Raw genomic sequence first — 19,588 nt, 5'->3', positions numbered from 1 at the left:
TGAACAACCCTACCGTTTTTCTGAACTTTTCCGCTTCACAGTTTATTGACCAACTGGTGTCGTATTTCAGGGTGTGAATTATTGAGGTTTCTGTATTCTGAAGGTTTATCCACCTCTAAACCATCCGATATAGATGCATTAAGGAGTAATGCAGGATAATTTTTAAAAAATCGTAAAATCTAAATATTTTTTTACATTTGTACACTTATCCTGCATTACTACGTGTAAGGCCCTCTCGTCGCAGACTTGCCTTCCCACTTTGGCTTCAGAAACCTCAAAAGTATGTTTTTCTAAGAGCTCGGGCGATAGGCAGTGATGTAAAGAAAGTGACCTTAGGTGTCATCAAGGTCACAGGACAGCGGCGAAGGTCAGTAAAAGGGACTTCAGAACAACAACTTCACCCAGGACCATCGCTATTGCGCTGTCTTTCTAGTTGTCGTAAGGTAAGTAGTGAATGCATTAAGGAGTAATGCAGGATAAGTATACAAATGTAAAAAAATATTTAGATTTTACTAATATTGAAAATCATTAATATTCCTTCCCATCGAAGATACTTCTGATTATAGTTCTATTTAGCCAGCCCTAACTTATATTTGGATTTCCTGTGTGCACTTGGGTTACATCTCTGTCCCGTGCCACAAAACGGAATTTTGTGATTACTACAAAGTAATTCCACGAACATTCTTCCATGTGTAGAAATGCACTAAGGTGTCATTTCATAACTAAGCTAAGTAAAACTGTGGACCAGCCTGATCATATTTTCTGTTAATTCTCTTGAAAATTTCGGCAGGTACCAACTTTAAAAGGTGAGTAAATCTTTCGATCATTATTGTCGACTGAAACTTGGGCAAATGTAGGTTAATGGCTAGATTCATGCTTAGAGGTCACTCAAATTATTTCAAAACCACCGGAAGTGATGTCATAACCAGAAGTATATTGCAACTTTCAAGGGCTTTATTAGGTACACCCACAAACAACTATCCAAGGATTCCCTAGATGTCAGAACCCACCAGTTGCTCTGGGATTACTCCTATTGTAATATAGGTTTTGTATTTGCACAAATTATCAAACAATAGTTATCATCTCCATTACATCAGGAGTAATAACACCAACCTATCTGCATTTAGTTATCTGGTGTTGGAAAGACAAAAGGTTTCTCACTGTGGGCATACAAAAAATGGATACTATTACTTGCACAACTGAATATGGATAGTTGACAGTGGATAGTGAAGTTTTTAAAGTGTGATGACAGCCAAAATACAGGATTTATGGCACTGATGAAATAAGGGAAGTAATTCTTAGAATTATTAACAATGAAAAATATTCTTTGATGTTAGTTCTCAGCATTTCTGCAGAAGATATTTTAATATGAATGCAAACAGCAATTCTTGTTCAGGCCTATCATTACATTGATTGTTGACAACATATCCAGGTGAACTACAGTGCCATGGTGCTTGTATTATTTTGTTAACAGGAGTTAATGCGATCTGTGTCGAGGCATCCAGAAGAAAAATTGTTTACTCAAGAGCCTGGAATCATCAGTCCATTGCACAAGTCATCAGAATGTAGATCAATGGTAAGTGTTTCCAAATCTGCTTTATGCTTTGTGGGATGTAAAATATTGATAACGAACTAGATAGACTTGAATCCTAGAGCAGACAATAATATCCTCATCCACAGAATACCGGAAGCTATAGGCAAAGAAAAACCAATAGCATGTAAAGATACTGTGTCATCAATGAATATAATAATTTCAAAATGTGGCAACCTTTGGACAAAATATGTGCACACAGACTTGGCATTAAATGTGAAAATTCAAATTGAATTCGCCCCAATGATTGCCAAGCTACATTCGTCTGACGACAAAGTTTGTGTCTTAAAAGAGAGACCCACATTTAAGACCTATTAAGCCTGCTGAAATTGTTTTAGCATAAGGCACTGTAAAGAGGGTGGACAATTTCAAACAGTTGGTGCTTCATTTGCACATTTATTCCTGATAGAAAACTACACATTATTATGTAAACATTTCCTATGTTTTCAGTCATACCAAGGTTAAGACCAAAGAGATCACAAAATTTGTAAAATGAGTTACGTTATAGAAGGTGGTTTACATTTCATGTTAGAACCATTTTTAAATCGTTAAATTTGTGCAAATTGATTTCAGTAATCATATCCCCGATATCTTGATTTAAACTGAGTATAAATTCGATGTTTTTATTTCTTAATAACAGTGCGATGGTAAATTATGACCCATTACAGTAAATTTATTACTCAATTGTTAAACAGAAAAAATACAATATTTCGAGGTCATCTTATCAGTTGCAGAAATACAAACATTTGGGTTAAACGTTAGGTGTCACGTTATAAAAAGTGCAGGAAACAATTAATGACTCATAAATATTCACCAATCCTAATTTCAAGTGTTTTGGTTGAATATTTACGATATACGAAAATACAAATACTATGTCATGATGCTAGCAGACGTTCGAAAATCAAACATGGTGCGCTTTGCCCAACCTGGGCATAACTTATTGCTATTTAAAGTTATTGCTGTTTTAACAAAGTTTACACTGCCTCCATTTATATGCCTTGGCGAAAGTTGACGATCCACTCTACCGAAGAATGGTTCATTTGTAATTTTCCATTTAATACGATGAGAGAAAAACGAAAATAAAGATCGTGAATTCTGACAGCACTATTTCAGTAAGTCACCAGATGTGATGTCAGAGACAGGGGAAGTCTGTTGATAATCTTTCGTACAAAACAATTACAGTCAATTTTGAAATAATTCGCCTGTCACATACAGAATAAACACAAATCATCACACATTATCAGAAATCACCACTAATATGAAATAACAAAGTGATTTTCACAATATAATTGGCATATTTTTTTTTATCCACATTGCATAGTCCAGTGACCCGGAAACGGTAGAAGATGAATCAACACGCCACATGGAAGTTTTTCGGTATCTTTTATTTGAACATGTTCATATATAAGGATCACCATTTGATGTTACGTTGAATATAAAGGGATATGATTAATGTATCTGAGGTATATGATTTTGTTTTCACTATAATAATTGTATCCCAGGCAATACGTCTATAAATATTGTCGATCGACAGTGATCACCCTCTTCAACAGCTGCGCGAAAATAGGCGTGACAAAACGGGTTTCAAAATAGCATTCATGCGATACCAAATATGATTGGAAAAACGCAAATATAAAAAATACTACATACATATTTTCAGTGTTAGTTTCTAATTTAATGTGGTATGGTTAAAGGGGAAGTGTACACGAAAAAATCACTTTCTTTCTTATTTAAAATAAAACGCAATTTTAGAATTAGTTAGTTTCAGTGTTTGAAAATATGCATTCATTTTTCTCAGTCAAAATAGGGAGCTCACAATAAGTGGGAAAAAATATCATGCGATTATGATGCCTTCATTTTCCGAGGGAAACAGGCCTGCGTTATCTCCCTTAGATTATGATGTAATTGGTGCCAATTTAACTGGATCCCTGTCTTGTCACAACACATAAGATATCAAGTAACAGTTTATGGTGAGACGACTTGGCATCCGATACATTGCTTGGTTCGAAGAAGTTCCCTTGACCCTTCAAGAAATCGCAAAACCATATGCTTATGAACCAATACAAGCAAGCTTCGCGGTATAATGAAAATCAAGTGGAAACAAGAGAAGACCCACCCCTGATGTGTCACCCAACCCTGACTCGACATCTACACAATCACCAGTGACTACATGGTAAGAATAACTTTGTGTGAATACCTAAATTACCTATATGCCCATAATTACATTTTCAGAATTGGAAACGTAATATTCTAAGAGGTATTTGTCACGTCTGGTGACCCACATGCTTCGTCAGCAGGCCTATTCATCCTGTCCCACCCTGTTACGACCCTAGCTATCACTGGTATCGGCATTGTCGTCAATCGGAGTTTGTCTGTATCAGGTATAACTATTCCCACCAATTATAGGCTTCAGATCAATGCTACTTGGCAATATCAAGAAACAAATTTATACGATCTGCTGCCAAACGTTGTCTCAAAAAGATTACAGATTAGGCCTACCAACTGATCACGAGACCATATGCTTAGGCCTATGGCCTATAACAACCACACCCTAAAACTGGAAATAATCACATGCAGATCAACCACATAACCTGTGTTCAGTGTGTTCTAAATGTTTACACCTTATTTCATGTGGTAAAGATTCAATTTCATAACAAAATACAATCTCTATAACTCTGTTACATATGAACTTAGACATTATTAAACCATTGTGGTGATGAGGACCAATTATGTAAATTAAGAGATATAATATATTAAATACTATAATATTAACCTGATGCAATATTGTTACAGGTGCACTTGTTGTTAGCTGTGCTGTCTGGATGTCGCTCCCATCAGTAACAAGCTTGATACTTGAACCTCTGACTGATACACCTCGACCTACACCACGTGAAACGGGTCTAATAAAGTCTTATGACGTCATTCCTTTATCAATTGGCACCAATGGCGTCATATTGCAAGGGGCATAAGCCATGGTATATTTATTATGGAAATAGAACTCTCAGTAAATGTGAAAAATATGAACTGATTTTATGAATAAAATAAATTAGATACTTGTGATATTTATATTGTTTTGCCTCTGAAACTACCAGGTAAATGCTTTTCATGATGAAAAAGTACAAGAAAAATAGGTTTATTTTCGTGTGAACTTGCCCTTTAAAGAATTTTTCCTTTTATAATACATTTTTCGATTCTAGCATGATTTTAGAACAATTTCATGGAGCATTAAAAAATTCATTCCATCAATATAGAGACCGCCATGATTGTGTATTGATGATATATTTGTTAATGTTAAATCATTTACAGCTGATTACAACTTCTAAAATATGAAGTTATATTTTTTTTATATTTAGTAGCTATTTTTTGCCACAATGATTATGTGTATGTGTATTATCTCTAGTTGAAACATATTTTATTCAAGAATTATTATCTTTCACATGAACATCAAATATGTGAATAAGTAACAATTTCATGTCGTTATTTAAGTTTAGTATTCCATTAAAAATAATGGTCCTTATGAATATATGCATACACAACTCATACAGACATTTATCTTGTGTATTTTAAGTGGTTTGTTTCCAAACAAAACAATTCTTACATATAATTGTAATATGAATACGATACATTAATTTCTTTTAACAGTACATGAGATTTTTGTATGTTCAATCACAAGAACCAGGGTGGCACTTAAGCTGGTGAGTTCGCCATATATTTACAAGAGAATGTTAACTTTTGAAAAAGGAATAGGGCACATATATACATACATTGACAATTCTTGCAGTTCTGTTCTCTTGAAGAAAGGTACATGGAAATATCATACCTTATGAATTTTTTCAGGGTTCTTGCCAATGGAATCCTGTGTAATTAGTCTGGCAGGACTTTCCAGGTTGGTTGCAGTGTAACCTTAGGTTCCGGGTACATTACCCTTCTACCTATGGTCACTTCTACTTATCAACTACTCCTTGGTTCTAGGGATGATGTAGCTCTCTTTCAAAATCACAAGTCAGATGGTTTGCTCCAGTCCTTTTTATTTATGATAGAGTTAATCATAAATACACACACATGGTCCTCAGATATATTCTTGTTGTTGCCTGATATAAATACAACACATACCTAGATGATGGTTGAAGATCCTGATGGTTTTTCTGATGACCGTTAACTCTACTTCTTTTCTGACTCGGGATCCCAAAACCACAGTGAACCGTTCTGTTCAGCTGTATGCTCCCGACTCCCCGCACCACTCTCTCGGACAACTCACTAAATACTATTCATGATAATTTTTGCTCCTCCCACCGAAATAGTATTTGACGTCATGTGAAATGAGTCCTAACGCTCACCTCCATATGAACCCCAATTTCCGTTCCAATCAGTTTTTCTATCAAGCACTTCTTAACCAAACCTTCAGCTAATTTCCTAACTCATTGGTCAACCGATATACTCATAATAACATACTCATAATTCAACCTCTTTATGACAAAAACCCAACACTCTGTCAAACTGGAAGGCGCCTAAAAGATACTTAATCATGTTAATCAGACATTCCAATCAAGCAGTAGTAGTGAGAAATATTTGATCATTTCAAGACTGACAGTTTGTTCCATCCATTCATTTCCCCTCTGGTACTTATATTGCAAGACCGGATTCTACTAATTTCATTGTACTAATGAAAAGTTATCTCTATCACTTAAAAGAAGCAAAATCAATAATCATTTGCCCTGGGGTGATGCCTCACACTGCTCAATCACTTCTCTCATATGCGTCTATATGTTACCCAAAAGCTTAGTTTAGTAAACTACATTTTAAGTAAATACCCAAAACCCTTTTTCTAAAATACCCTGGTTATAGCAGTATGCTCGAGTGTTTGACAGCGATGCCCATGCATGTCTCCCCTTAAGGAACATGAACCACTGTGAAATGTAATCAACAGATTTTTGTCTATCAGTAGTATAGGTAATGGTGATTCTGGCTCACTTCCACTGGAGCCAGATATATATACCTATACCGCTACTACAGAGGGAATTTTTTATGTGTAAACGCTGATGCAATTCAACAATCGTCATGACTTATATTAAAAGAAACATCAATATTAATTAATAATGGATAAAATTTACTATAGCCCACGAGGATATTGGAAAAGTATAGGGGCAATACAAAAATTGGCCACTGCGGCTAAGGTATCTAAAGATGTGGCCAAGGATTGGTTAAAAAAACAAGCAATGTGTCAAATATACTTACCAGCCCCACGTTATATACCGAGGAAGAAGTTTGATATTTTTACAACGAATGGAGTTCATCAGGCTGACCTCTTGTTTCTTCCCCATGATAAGGTAAGACGCAAAACGTATAAATACGCTTTAACCATAGTTGATGTGGCTAGTCGATACAAAGAGGCTGAGCCATTAACCTCGAAAGATTCAACAGAAGTAGCTAATGCACTGTGCCGCATATATAAACGCGGACCACTAAAATGGCCTAAGCTATTTCAAGTAGATCCTGGTCGCCAGTTTATGGGATCAATAACTAAACTGTTAACAAAGCACGATGTCGAAATCGGGCATGGTGAAAAAAAGGCCCACCGTAGTCAAGCTATCGCTGAAAGATTTAACCAGACATTAGCGGAACGTTTGTTTGGATATCAGTATGGGATCGAAATTAAATCAGAACGATTAAGATCAACCGAATGGGCGACATGATTAGCAGCTGTTATATCAGCGCTGAATAATGAAGTAATGAGATTAATCGGGAAGAAACCATCCGATACGATTAAGATTAAATCTGTGACTTCCGAATCTTCAGCACCGAGGAGAGGCAAAGAACAAAAACTTCCTGATAGAGTAAGCGTAAGATATTTATACCTGCTCTTTGTACTCGAAGGAGGCCTATGTTGCGCAACTATTTGGTAGTAACATTAGTCGGTTGATTACAAAAGAAGGAGAGCCTATTCTTTATTATCTTAAAGATGGACCAGGCAGGGCATGTTTACGAGAAGAGTTGCTCATAGTTCCCAGTATTACCACCATAACCATAAGCATAGGTAGCTACACCATCCTTTCTCAATCCATCTCTTTGTATCTAATGGGGATAATGATGTCGTGTTCATTCTTAATCCTAATATTGATATGCTTTTTTGCCATTATACTTCTTAACACCCTTAGCTTTTCTTTATCTCTCCATTATCGGACTTCTTTATAGAATACATCTTAGGTCTTAATCCGACATACTCAGCAATAGGGGTCCCAGCACATTCATCCTTCATCTTACCTAATACCTTTTTATTTACTACCCTGTGCAGTGGATTATCTTTTGGGTAATCGCTCGTGTCATACATACCTATTTTTTCTGCCATATCTTTATACACATTCTCGGTTTGTATTTCCATCAACAAAGAATCTGTGTCAGTATATAACACCTTGCATCTATCACCGTATTTCTTCTTAAGTTTGTTATAATAAAAGTCATACATTAAGTGTTTTGATAAATCAAGAATACTCATTACCAACGTACACCGGTCTGTTGAATTTTATATTACTCTTCTGCATATGTATTGCGGCTAAGTCGTCATCAAATATCTTGCTTCTGTTAAAAGCCGAACTGGCTATAAGTTTCCTAAGTCTTTCTTCCTCATTAGATCTGACTAATTTAACATCAACAGGCTTCCTCAGATTCTCCATAGTTTTACCAAATACTGGTAGCCATCTTTCTTAAATCTGTGTTCAGCCTTCTATAGGGCTCAATCCAAGGGCTTTGATAGAACTTGAGAACTCTGTGTATTTTCTTTGGTTTCATACCTAACGATAGATATAACTGGAGATTTCTGTAGTGAACTATATATTTTGTCTTATCCATCAAATTTGGTATGAGTTTTTCTATGTTAGCTAACCTAGTATTATCCATCAAGGAGTGTTGATATTCCGACATCCAGTCTTTATTAACCATTAATCTTTCAGGAGCTAGCGAATAACTGTTATGGTCTGTATGTACCTCTGTTGGATATTCCAAGTCAATTTCTAGTATGTTCCCTTTATTCACATCAACCTTGTGAATATCATTCACATGGATCCACTCAAAACCACCCTTGGGTAAAGGTTGAATCATAGCCCACCCGTACAAATTGTTGGCGTCGAGATATAATATGTGCGTATTGGGTTTACTCGGATCATATCCTTCCACTAATTTATTATTAGCCTTAGAATACCTTTTCGCTACCATCGATATAACACCTCTTAATCCTTTCTCAATAAACAAGTGCATATCATAATCGGTGAGTAATTTTAGTTCTACACCAGTCTTCTTCAACAATGCAGAAGAACAATGAATAGTACCATGCCGGGTCGAAACCGTATTGTTTTAAACATGTCTTTCTAAATATCTCGAATATATCGGCGAGTAACAGTACATCTGTTTTTAAGTACAGATCGTGATAATCACCTAAATTCTTACAACCTAATTTATCCCACACCTTCAGAGCGTGTTCATAATCACCATCGGTTATTTTAGATTCTGTTAAGTTACTATAGAATGATTCAAGGGTTGGTAATTTAGTTTCAAAGAATCTAGACTTATCATCCATATATTCGTAAGGATATACACCTTTCTCAACAACAAATGACGTGTTAACCGATCAGTATATTGATTTGGTATTGCAAAGTCATCGGGATTGTTCGCATTAGCTAATTTGTCGAGGGAAGATAACAGAAACTGTATGGAGTCTATGAATCAAAGTCCATTTCTTTGCTTTATTATGGCTTTCCCATCCTTGTCCGTATAATGTATAGTTTTAGTCAACGAGAATGATATTGTAACAAAAATTCCTGTTCTAGCAAGGTTAACAGGTACTTCAAAGATCACACTTACAGCCTTTTATGACAGTGGAACAACTCCCAGCCTTCATACTAATTTGAACTAGGGTACCAGCATCATGTTGTATGTAATAAGGTTGACATACCTTTAAAGCTCTGCACGCTAACGTCGAACCCATTCGACAGAGGTGTCCATCCCCGTGCATCTGATGTCGAACCCATTCGACAGGCGAATAGCATAACAACACCCCAAAATAAAACTCGCTATATCTATTTACCAAGAAGGCTTTGCGTATCATTTAAATTACGTATGACATGCATAAATGCTCAGCTTGCTCAATATCAAAACGTTCAGTCATTTATTTACCTCAAAAAGAAAATATCGCGAGTTAAAAAAGTTTCGGCCAAACTTCTCGGCACACATCTACCAGGAACGGCCATTGTTGACTTTTGGCACTTCACGTTGAGCGGCATGCAGTCCGATATTTTCTTTATAATTTCATCATTTTTCCTATTCGATCATAATTTTTTGTTTGCTGACGAAAGGAAAACACTCATGTCCCTTTATTTCTAAAAATTAGCAACTTTCGGTGTAATTAATTGTAAACAAAAACAATCTGAATCGTAACATCATCGATTGGATGGAACTTGTACGATCATGGCAACGGCGGTAAACAAACAACTCCACATGCATAGTTATCCCGTTAGACTATTACAATCATTTTGTTACATCTAACTTAATTTTCTAGAATTATTGACACGCATGTATAAATCTTTGTAAAAAGAATTTCATTTTTAAAGAGTTTGCAAATGATTTTGTTTGATAAACTTTCCGACACATTGCCAAGCCGACAAACGTCAGTGATACGTTTGGGCGTGGCCTAACTCGCGATTTGTTGAGTCGAACAAAGTCAACAAACACTGCGAAAAATGACAAATATTGGATGATACGCAAAATCTGAACTGATATACATTCTAGGTAAACCATTTAATAGCAAAATAATGCATTTTTATGAGAAATAATCAAAATACTTGCAATTTTAGCTATCATTTCTGAAACCGGAAGCACGTACCGCATGTGACACATGGAAGCAAAATATGCAAAAGTTGGTAAGCTATCATAAAGAAATTCCGAAATAGATTCAAATTCAAAAGAAAATACATAATTTACTATTTTTCGTCAACTATTTACTATTTATTGATCTGGAGAGCAGTCTTCACTCTTATTTGTTTCATATTTCTTCGTGATTGTCGCAATAAAATGTGTAAGTCTAAATCCGAAACCGTAATGGATTTCACGCTCGATGATTTTAATTTTCAAATATTTTCTATAAACGAGCGCAACGGAGAGCGATCCGACGTATTGATATGCCATAATAATAACACAATATTGTTATTGGTCTAACATTACAAAAAGAACAATTTAAATATTAAAGATGTTGTTGAAAACTTTCTGAGAACCTCCCGTCCTCTGAACCGATAACATTTTGGTACACAACGAGGTAGTGTAAATATATATAGATTCTAGGCTCCTATTTATATATATGTGTGATTTTGTACCCAAAACAAATTAAATTATACCCAAAATACTTTGTGAATTTGTACCTAAGAAAATAAGACAATAGAGCTATAATTATATTTATGTTTCAATGTAGATGAACAGAACACATAATAAAATATTTCATCAAGTTCCAAATATGATTATGACTGTGATCCTTGAAATTGATTGTTTAGTTTTGAGAGAAAATTGACGTCTTGTCACTGAAGGAGAGGCCAGTTAAGTTGGTTAAACCTAAGTTAGAATGAATTGTTATGATAGGAAAGTGATATTATGTTAAGTTTAAGACACCAAATTAATGTATATCTTTGAAATAATTCTAGGTAGATCTACAAAATCACATACCCATTTGGGTAACAAATTACTAGAAATTTTGGGTACAAAAGTCACCACTGTACATTTCAACTGATTTTCGTGAATCAATGGGATAAAAAAAATTTGTCTGAATGATTCCTTTTCTCAATTTTTAAGACAAGAATTTGTTTTACTTAACAAAACAGGCAGATCTACACGGATCAAGTATAGTCCTAAAAATTGGAAAAATATGGACACCTCAGAAATGAGGGCTTATAAGGTTATAATTCTACCTAACTAGTCACATGGTTTGACTTAGATCTAGGTCTATCTAAGAAAAGTCCTTATGAAAATCTCTTTTTAATTTTTTCATGACACTTACATTTCTGGCACTTAGACAAAGAGTATTCAAGGAAAGACAGATATGTTTTTGAATGAAAATATGACTTTCCTTTATAATTCTTTTTTCGTGATGACAGGGGAACTTTTATACACACCAGCTGAGGAAGTTGTGATACTGTGATTGCATACAAAGAAAAAACAGTTTGGAAGCAGTACCTGTATGTATAAAATAGACCACATAAGGTGAACAAAAGTAATGGGTTGGCTGACTGGAAAAAATACATCTGGCAAGGGTAAACATGTACAGAGGCATGTTTCTTTTCATTCCAACCAGAAGACTGAGATAGCATTTTCTAAGAAACCTATGGCAAACTAACCAGCTTATGTGCCACCATGGTTCTTGTGATTAAACAAACAAAAATGTCATGTACTGTAACAAGTACTGTTACTGAAATTAAATTAAATTAATTCCTATTAAATTATATTTCAGAATTGTTTTATTTGGAAACAAACCACATAATGCACAAGATTAGTGTCCATATGAGTTTAGTATGTATATGTTAAGGATCTGATTTATTCATTATTGATGGAATACTAAAATTAAAATGATGACATCAGAGAGTTACTTATTCACATAGTTGATTTTCAGAGTGCAAGACAATAATTGTTGAATAAATATGTTTAAACTAAAGATAATAATTGAAGTTTGATCAGTTACACTGTGCTGATGCAAAGACTAATATTTACTGTCCCCACACACCATCATTGTGGGAAAAATAACTATTAAATATAACTTAAAATTTTAAAACCTGTAAACAGCTGTAAATAATTAAACAATTACAAATCTATCATCAATGCGCAATCATGGTGGTCTTCATATTTTTGGAATAAATTTAGAAATCCTTCGTGAAACTGTTCTAAAATCATGCTAGAATCTATGAATGTATTCCCGAAAGGAAAACTATCCTAAATGTAATGTGGAACTAACACAGAAAATATGTACGTAGAATTCTATTGCTTATATATACCCTATCATATTCAGCAACGCGGGGATGTTATTTTGAAACACGTTTTGTCAAGCCCATTTTCGCGCACCTGGCGCAGGGTGATATCTTGCTGATCGACGATATCCATAGACGTATTACGTGGGATACACTTGTTGTAGTGAAACTTATCAGCATGTACATCGCAGAAATATGAATCATGTCCCATTTATATTCACAACATTGAATGGTGATTCTTAAATATCAACAGAAGTTCAAATAAAAGATACCGAGAAACTTGCATGTGGCATGTTGATTTATCGTCTACCGTTTCCGGGTCACGGGAGCATGCAAGGTCAAACGGATTAACTAATACGCGAATTATATCGTCAAAGTCACATGTTTATGTCATGTTAGTGGTGATTACTGATACTGTGTATCGACTTATATTTTTGCTGTATGTGATAGGCGAACTATTTCAAAATTTACTGTAATTGTTTTGTTTCGAAAGCTTATCAGCAGACTACCCCTGTCTGTGACATCACATCCGGTGACCTTTGCACTTACTGAAATAGTGCTGTCAGAATTCACGATCTTTATTTTCATTTTTCTCTCGTCATATTTATTGGAATATGACGAATAAAACATTCTTCTATTGAGAAGATCGTCAACTTTCGCCAAGTTATATTTATAAAGGCAATGTAATCTTTGTTGATATTAATATAACAATAACTTATGCGGAGGTCGGGCGAAGCGCGCCATGTTTGATTTTAGGACGGCTGCTAGCATCATGACACTGGTTGTTTATTTTTGTATATCGTAAATATTCAACCAAAACGCTTGAAATTAGGATTAGTGAATATTTATAAGTCATTAATTGTTTCCTGCAAATTTTATAACATGACACGTCAGATTAAACCGAATATTCGTATTTCTGCAACCGACATGATGACCTCGAAAATTAAGTTATTTTTCTGTTTAACGTTTAGATAATAAATTCACTGAAATGGTTCATAATTTACCATCGCGCTGATATATGCCGATTATAAAACCCGAATTTTTACTCAAGTAAAATTAAGATATCGGAGATATGATTATTGAAATCAATTTGCAAAAATGTTACGATATTAGAGGGTTCCTAGCATGAAATGCAAACCACCTTCAATAACGCAATTCAGGTAAGTTCAAGAAAATTTACAAATTTTGTGTTCGCTTTGGTCTTAACCTTGGTATGATTGAAAACACCAGGATATTTTTATATAGAATTGTGTAGTTTTCTATCAGGAATAAATGTGCAAAATATTTCTTCAATTGGCCCTTGTTTAATGAGGCACTGACTGTTTGAAATCACCCACCCTCTTTAGAGCGCCTTATGCTAAAATTAATCCAGCAGGCAGGGGTAAGAAGTGTGAAAATAATTCAGCAGGCTAAAGGTTAAGCAGTGTTCTTCCAAGTTACAGAATCAAGTATAACAGTAAAATCCTACTCGAGTCACGTCAGTCATGTTTACAGTCGCCATCTTGGATTTTCTGACGTCACGTTTGCGTATCATGTGACCTTATGTCACCTATAAATAGACCTGTCAAGGTGAACTTCGGGGCGGCAATTTTGACTTTGACAAGCAAGGTAGGGTTCCAGGGTTACGTCACAGCTAAATTATATTTTTTGCATTCTAAGAGATTTTTATTGTATAGTTTTTAATCTAAATGGCTAATATTAATACTTGGTCTGCTCTCTAAGTATTTGATTGTGGATTAGTGATTATTTACCTTTGTGGACATCCGGATGACGTTTTGTTGACATCCGGATGACGTCTGACAGTTCCGAGATTCCGACAGCCATTCCGGATTTATTCCGACGGAATATTCCAAGATCGTAATTATTCAAGCATACAAGTTACACTAACAGTTACATGGATCCAGTTCCGGTTGCAGCCAAGTTCGTACATTTTCAAATTTCAAAGTTTATTGTACAGTTTAATTGTTTTAACAGTTCAGATATATCAATTGTGGGAGGGATACAGACAAGTACCGGATTCTTGAGCCACAATATGACAGACAATGCCGAGCGACTGATGTTTCCAGTACAGTTCAAAGCTGGTATCGCGATCTCGAGACCATGTACAAGATTTTTCAGTTCATTGAATAATTAATAAACTCGTTATTGAACTTTACCTACTTGTTGTGTGATCCTTCTGCATTTCGCTAGTTTCGACATTCGTAACTTTGTAAATCCTTGTGATATATTTTCGCTAAACCTCTTCTCCAAGCTCTGGTATTTATTTTGTCACATTTTGTGACTGATGGCAGCATCCATTTATTTTAGTAATTTGTGTCTTTGGCCGTTCCGTTACAATATGTATTTTTCCATATTGTTAAAAATGCATGTTAAGTCGCCGTCGGTCTTTGAGATAGCTTGCATGATGAGATGAGAATCATATCCTCTTAGGTTCTGATAGACAACGGGGATGGGTATTGATTGAGAATTCATTTTTATATAGTTACACCAAGGTTCTGTCCGTCCATCCCTCTGTCCGTCCGTCTGAAAACTTTGTCCGCACGATTTCTCTTAAACTATTCAGGGGATTCATCTCAAATTTAGTACATATAATCTGTGTCATATGGAGGGGTGCAGTCCTAAGAAGAAAAAAAATTATTATTGATTTTCCATTTTTTTATTAATTTTTCAAACCCTAACCCTATCCTAGCTATTTAATTTGTAACTTCTGACAAACTAGGCGGGTCGGAGGTATTAGTGAGCCACACTCACTTTTGCGCTTGTTAATTTCAAGTTACACTCGTTATGCGCCGCTCCCCAATAATTACCCGTGACGTGGCAATGATCTCTTACCGAATCCCCATTCAGGGGTTTATAACAAACATGACAACTCGTTGACTTCTTATAGGCCCTCGTCATACACATGGGTTTTCTTACGCGATAAATTTTCCCCGATTATTCTCTCTTCGTTTTGTAGATATTCTAGGAACTTTCCCGCTGCATCGGGACCTCTGTAAATCACGGGCGATTTGTTTTCCCATCATACCTTACAACTATATATCCAAACCCACAAGGAATATGTTCTTGAGTTTTGTACATAAAACTATCTTGATTACTTCGGTCGGTATTTTCTATAGGTTTGATAAGCGCTTCGAAGTCAGCATAAATTATGTACAGTACTGGCATTTGATTACAATAATGTTCAAATTTTAATATATTTTTTCCCTCTTTAGGCATATCCATCCTGATAACAGTCTGTCCAACACCTCTGCAGTCTTCTTTATGCGCTTCTAATAGATCTTGTCTGCTATACCCATGCAGGCATCTTTCACAGAAATATTTCTTTCCTGCATGTTTTGTCTGATTGCATAATAATGATATTTACCATCTTTTTCAATCAGAAATAAATTGATTCTGGGAATATGTTCTGGGGTGGAGCTTATCCTGTGTACAACAATTCCTTTAGAAGAATGTCCGAAAACATTTATAGCTAAATTATTTTGCTTTTCCACCTTATCAATTTGTGAGATTGGTGTAGGTTCGTTTATACCATCAAAGTTGAGTCTTATAGTATCGGAATATTCAGTGCTATCATCTGCGTTACTTTTACTCAACTGTTAGCTGGTATTCTATACTATTTTAATCATCTAGCTCCTCGTTATTTTTGTTCAATACAATGGGCTTAACATCATTAACATCCATGTTGTAATTAATATCCATCTTCCAACTTCTTAGGTACTTACCAACGCCAGCTGTGGGTACAAATTTTAACTCAATGGGTTGATTATTTTTATCAACATCAACTGATTTATTATTGTCTAGTAAATCAATCAATTAAGCTTTTATCATTTGAGAATAACCTCTCAGCCCACTTTTTTTTTGCTCGAGCTTTGAGTTCTCTAACAGTCTGGGGTTTGTTGTATTCCAAACCGAGTAAATCAATAAATTCAGTTTTTCTCATTTGAGAATATCCATGTAGACCACGTTGTTTTGCCAAAGCTTTCAGCTCTCTAACATAAGTCATTTTGGATATATAACTATAGTCTGGAAAGGTAATTTAAGGTACTGACGTTTACTACAATATCTGAAAAACTACTCCAGTCAAAGTTGGTATGAGATTATTAAACAGTCATACACAACTGGATATTACATTTAAAGACAATTGGTGCATGAATAAAAAATCTGTCTATTTAGCTATCACTATATTTCATCAACAACCAGACCTGTTCGTCACGGGTGAAACGAGCATTCATTGAAACAGCCATCTGCATAATGCTACCCCTGCGTCACAGGGCCATATGACACAGTTGAACCAAACAACTCAACGCGAAAGGGTGCACGGGAATCACGCACGCACGAATACGGTGTTAAGCGTTTGGCATCTCAACGAAGACTATTAAGGTTCTTCAGACATTGCGTACTGAACTCGGTACTATAGATAAAGATAATTTGGAAGAAACCTCGAAGCTGGCCTCGGACAGACTCGGAGAAATCTTGGATACCTACTACAATAATTCGATTCTACAGATATCACCATACTCGGAGTTCAGTATTAGGGAATTACGAGGTCTTGACAAAGCAATACAAACAATGCGCGGAGAACTCATCAATAATATCACCAAGCTATCTGAACTCCACAAGCATATAGCTTATGAGAAAACAAAACTTGAACAGGTGGGTGATGAATTCAGTAGATGCCCCGTTGCAGAAAGATAGCGTAACTTAGAAGACGAAAGATCGGCTTGCCTCGAAGCTGCTTCCAGTAATACAAAGGCACTTCGTTCACAAATCAGTCGAATTCGAGAAACTATCGATGAAGTCCTGAACGATGACACTACACTGGCTGATAAAATTAAAACATTGTTCAGAGAACAGGGGATAACCATTGCCAGTATTTTAACCGTATTGGGATTTATTATATCAACTTTGACTCTCGCGTTAACCGGTGGCAGCGGAACACCCACACCATCCACACCTCCTAGTGCTAAAAATGGTGTAAAAGAGTGGATAAAAAAGCATTTAAAAGCATTACGAGAAGCACTGGGAAAGCTCGCTGGGAAATCCACGTCTGCACTTCCCAGTATAAAAGGGAGTATTGTTTCCTGGCTCTTGAATTTATTAGCTGAGACCGCCACTAGGCTTAGTCAAAACTTGTGGGCACTGATCGTAGCAATTGCTGGGCTGTTGTACATATCCGCTAAAGATTATTTATCCAAATCAGTTCATTAAGAGCTTTTTATCCAAATCATGAGTAAACCAGCCGCCACTCCACCTACTATAAGCGCTGTTTTTTCATCGATATGTTGTTGATTTTTAGCTGTAATATGTGGTTGTGAGTCAGTAGATGCGTCAGTAGATGGCTGTTGTGGTGACTGTGGCTTGTCTATTCCCATTTCACCTGTGTTTGTTTGCGTTATTAATTCTGTATTAATATCTGAATTTATACCTGGTTTTTGTTGATCGGAAGCAATAACAATGTTATTATTATAACCGATCACTTGACCGATCTTAAGTTCCATATTACTCTGAGACACGTATAATCCCGGCGCATAAACGTAGTCTACTTTGGATTGAGCGTACTGTAATACATGTCAACTGGTGAATTAATAGCATCCTCTACGTTTGCAACAAACTGTTTTTGTGCATTGAGCGTCGTCCCAGAACCGATTATTCCCGTTCGTGTTTGCGATTGTGCACCAAGAATTGCCCATACATAAGTTCTAATTGATTCATTAACTCTTACAACTCATGGGTTAGTAAAATTATTTTCTGATTTATCATTAAGAAATTCATTCCAAGCGTTTGCGGTATCATTCAGTTTGTAATGATATAAATTAAACCACTCTTAAAACTCATAATATCACCTCTCCAATCATTATTCGAAAGTGCCCAGTCTTTATACCAATGATGGGTTTTTAGAAAAAAATCATCCATTCTTATGTAAAGTTTGCTCGTATTCAACAACTTAATTGCATTAAACGGACCTTTGTTATCTTCTTTAAATAAATCATCGCTTTCTTCTTTGACGGTTATTTTCCCTGTGTAAGGAACGCCTAAACCATGGTTAATTCCTTTAATACGCCAATCTTTAATCGTAGAAACATTAAATTCCTGACAAATACATTAGAATTATTTGTGGAATTCCATGCTCTATCCTGCGGTAATGGAGCACTAATTTCTTTAAGAATACGTCTGATCTGATAGTACACGTGAAATGATAAAACAGACTTATTTAGTTCAAATCCTGGGGCATTAAGAGATACACCACGTCCTGTTGTGGCACACCATATGGCAAAGTTTAACTGGTTCTGCCAAAACTGCATTGGATTGTGGAACCAATCATGCGCCATTTTATCGCTAGTTGCCATGACCCTGTATTTTTCAAAGATATCAGGGAATTTATCAAAAAGATTAGCACCAGAGGCACTTACTAAAATCGACTGATTAGTAATGTAAGTGGATTTCATATTTGAGTTATGATATAGTTTCTTTGTATATTTAATATGTTTGTTACACTCCCAGGAATAACAAATGGTCAGTCTATTGAACTGCTTCATACTATCGATAACTCAGCTGGTCAACTTGAAGTCGCTCTATGCGATGTAACGTATTACCTGCGGTGGACCAGTATAAGTGCTGCAAGAGATAATAATGAGATTTATTTAGGTGGAGTACTTCGCTTTATATCTGATGGGTATTACAGCGTATGCTCACTCAATGATGAAATTTTTAAGCCTTTGGGAGTTAGTCTCACACAAAATGAGTCGAATGGGATGCTGATTTTAAACTCAGGAGAAAATCAAATATTTATTGAAAAGAACATAGAAAATACACTTGGATTTTATTGGCTAAGCCCAATAATACCACCCAACGAAACACAGCATGGAATTAAATTACCCGATTTAGTTCCCTATAAAGAGTTGTGCATCCATCTTGATCAAATAAGCACGACGGATAATATTCAACTCGAAAGTCCTTCAACTCTGCTGAGAGCTATTCCAGTCAAAGATGAAAAATATAATAG

The 19,588-nt window shown here is 35.6% G+C and overlaps 1 protein-coding gene across 4 annotated transcripts in view; it reads left to right on the top strand.

The window, feature by feature from the left end:
• Positions 1 to 19,588, top strand: part of LOC139445614 (RNA polymerase II-associated protein 3-like) — a 383,319-nt gene that overhangs the window by 230,603 nt on the left and 133,128 nt on the right. For 3 of the 4 annotated variants that reach the window (XR_011651874.1, XM_071226776.1, XM_071226778.1), the window contains exon 6: positions 1,475 to 1,576. The exons of the other annotated variant lie outside the window; for it this stretch is intronic. Coding sequence is in view for 2 of the 3 variants with exons in the window: in XM_071226776.1 (XP_071082877.1) it covers positions 1,475 to 1,576 (102 nt within the window). In the remaining variant the exon portion in view is untranslated. The remainder of the gene's footprint in view (positions 1 to 1,474; positions 1,577 to 19,588) is intronic. 4 annotated transcript variants of the gene reach the window in all.

Source organism: Haliotis cracherodii, unplaced genomic scaffold (assembly GCF_022045235.1).
Source record: "Haliotis cracherodii isolate W230 unplaced genomic scaffold, xgHalCrac1.p SCAF_6, whole genome shotgun sequence".
Classification (NCBI taxonomy): Eukaryota; Metazoa; Mollusca; class Gastropoda; order Lepetellida; family Haliotidae; genus Haliotis; species Haliotis cracherodii.
This window is presented reverse-complemented; position numbering and strand designations above follow the sequence as displayed.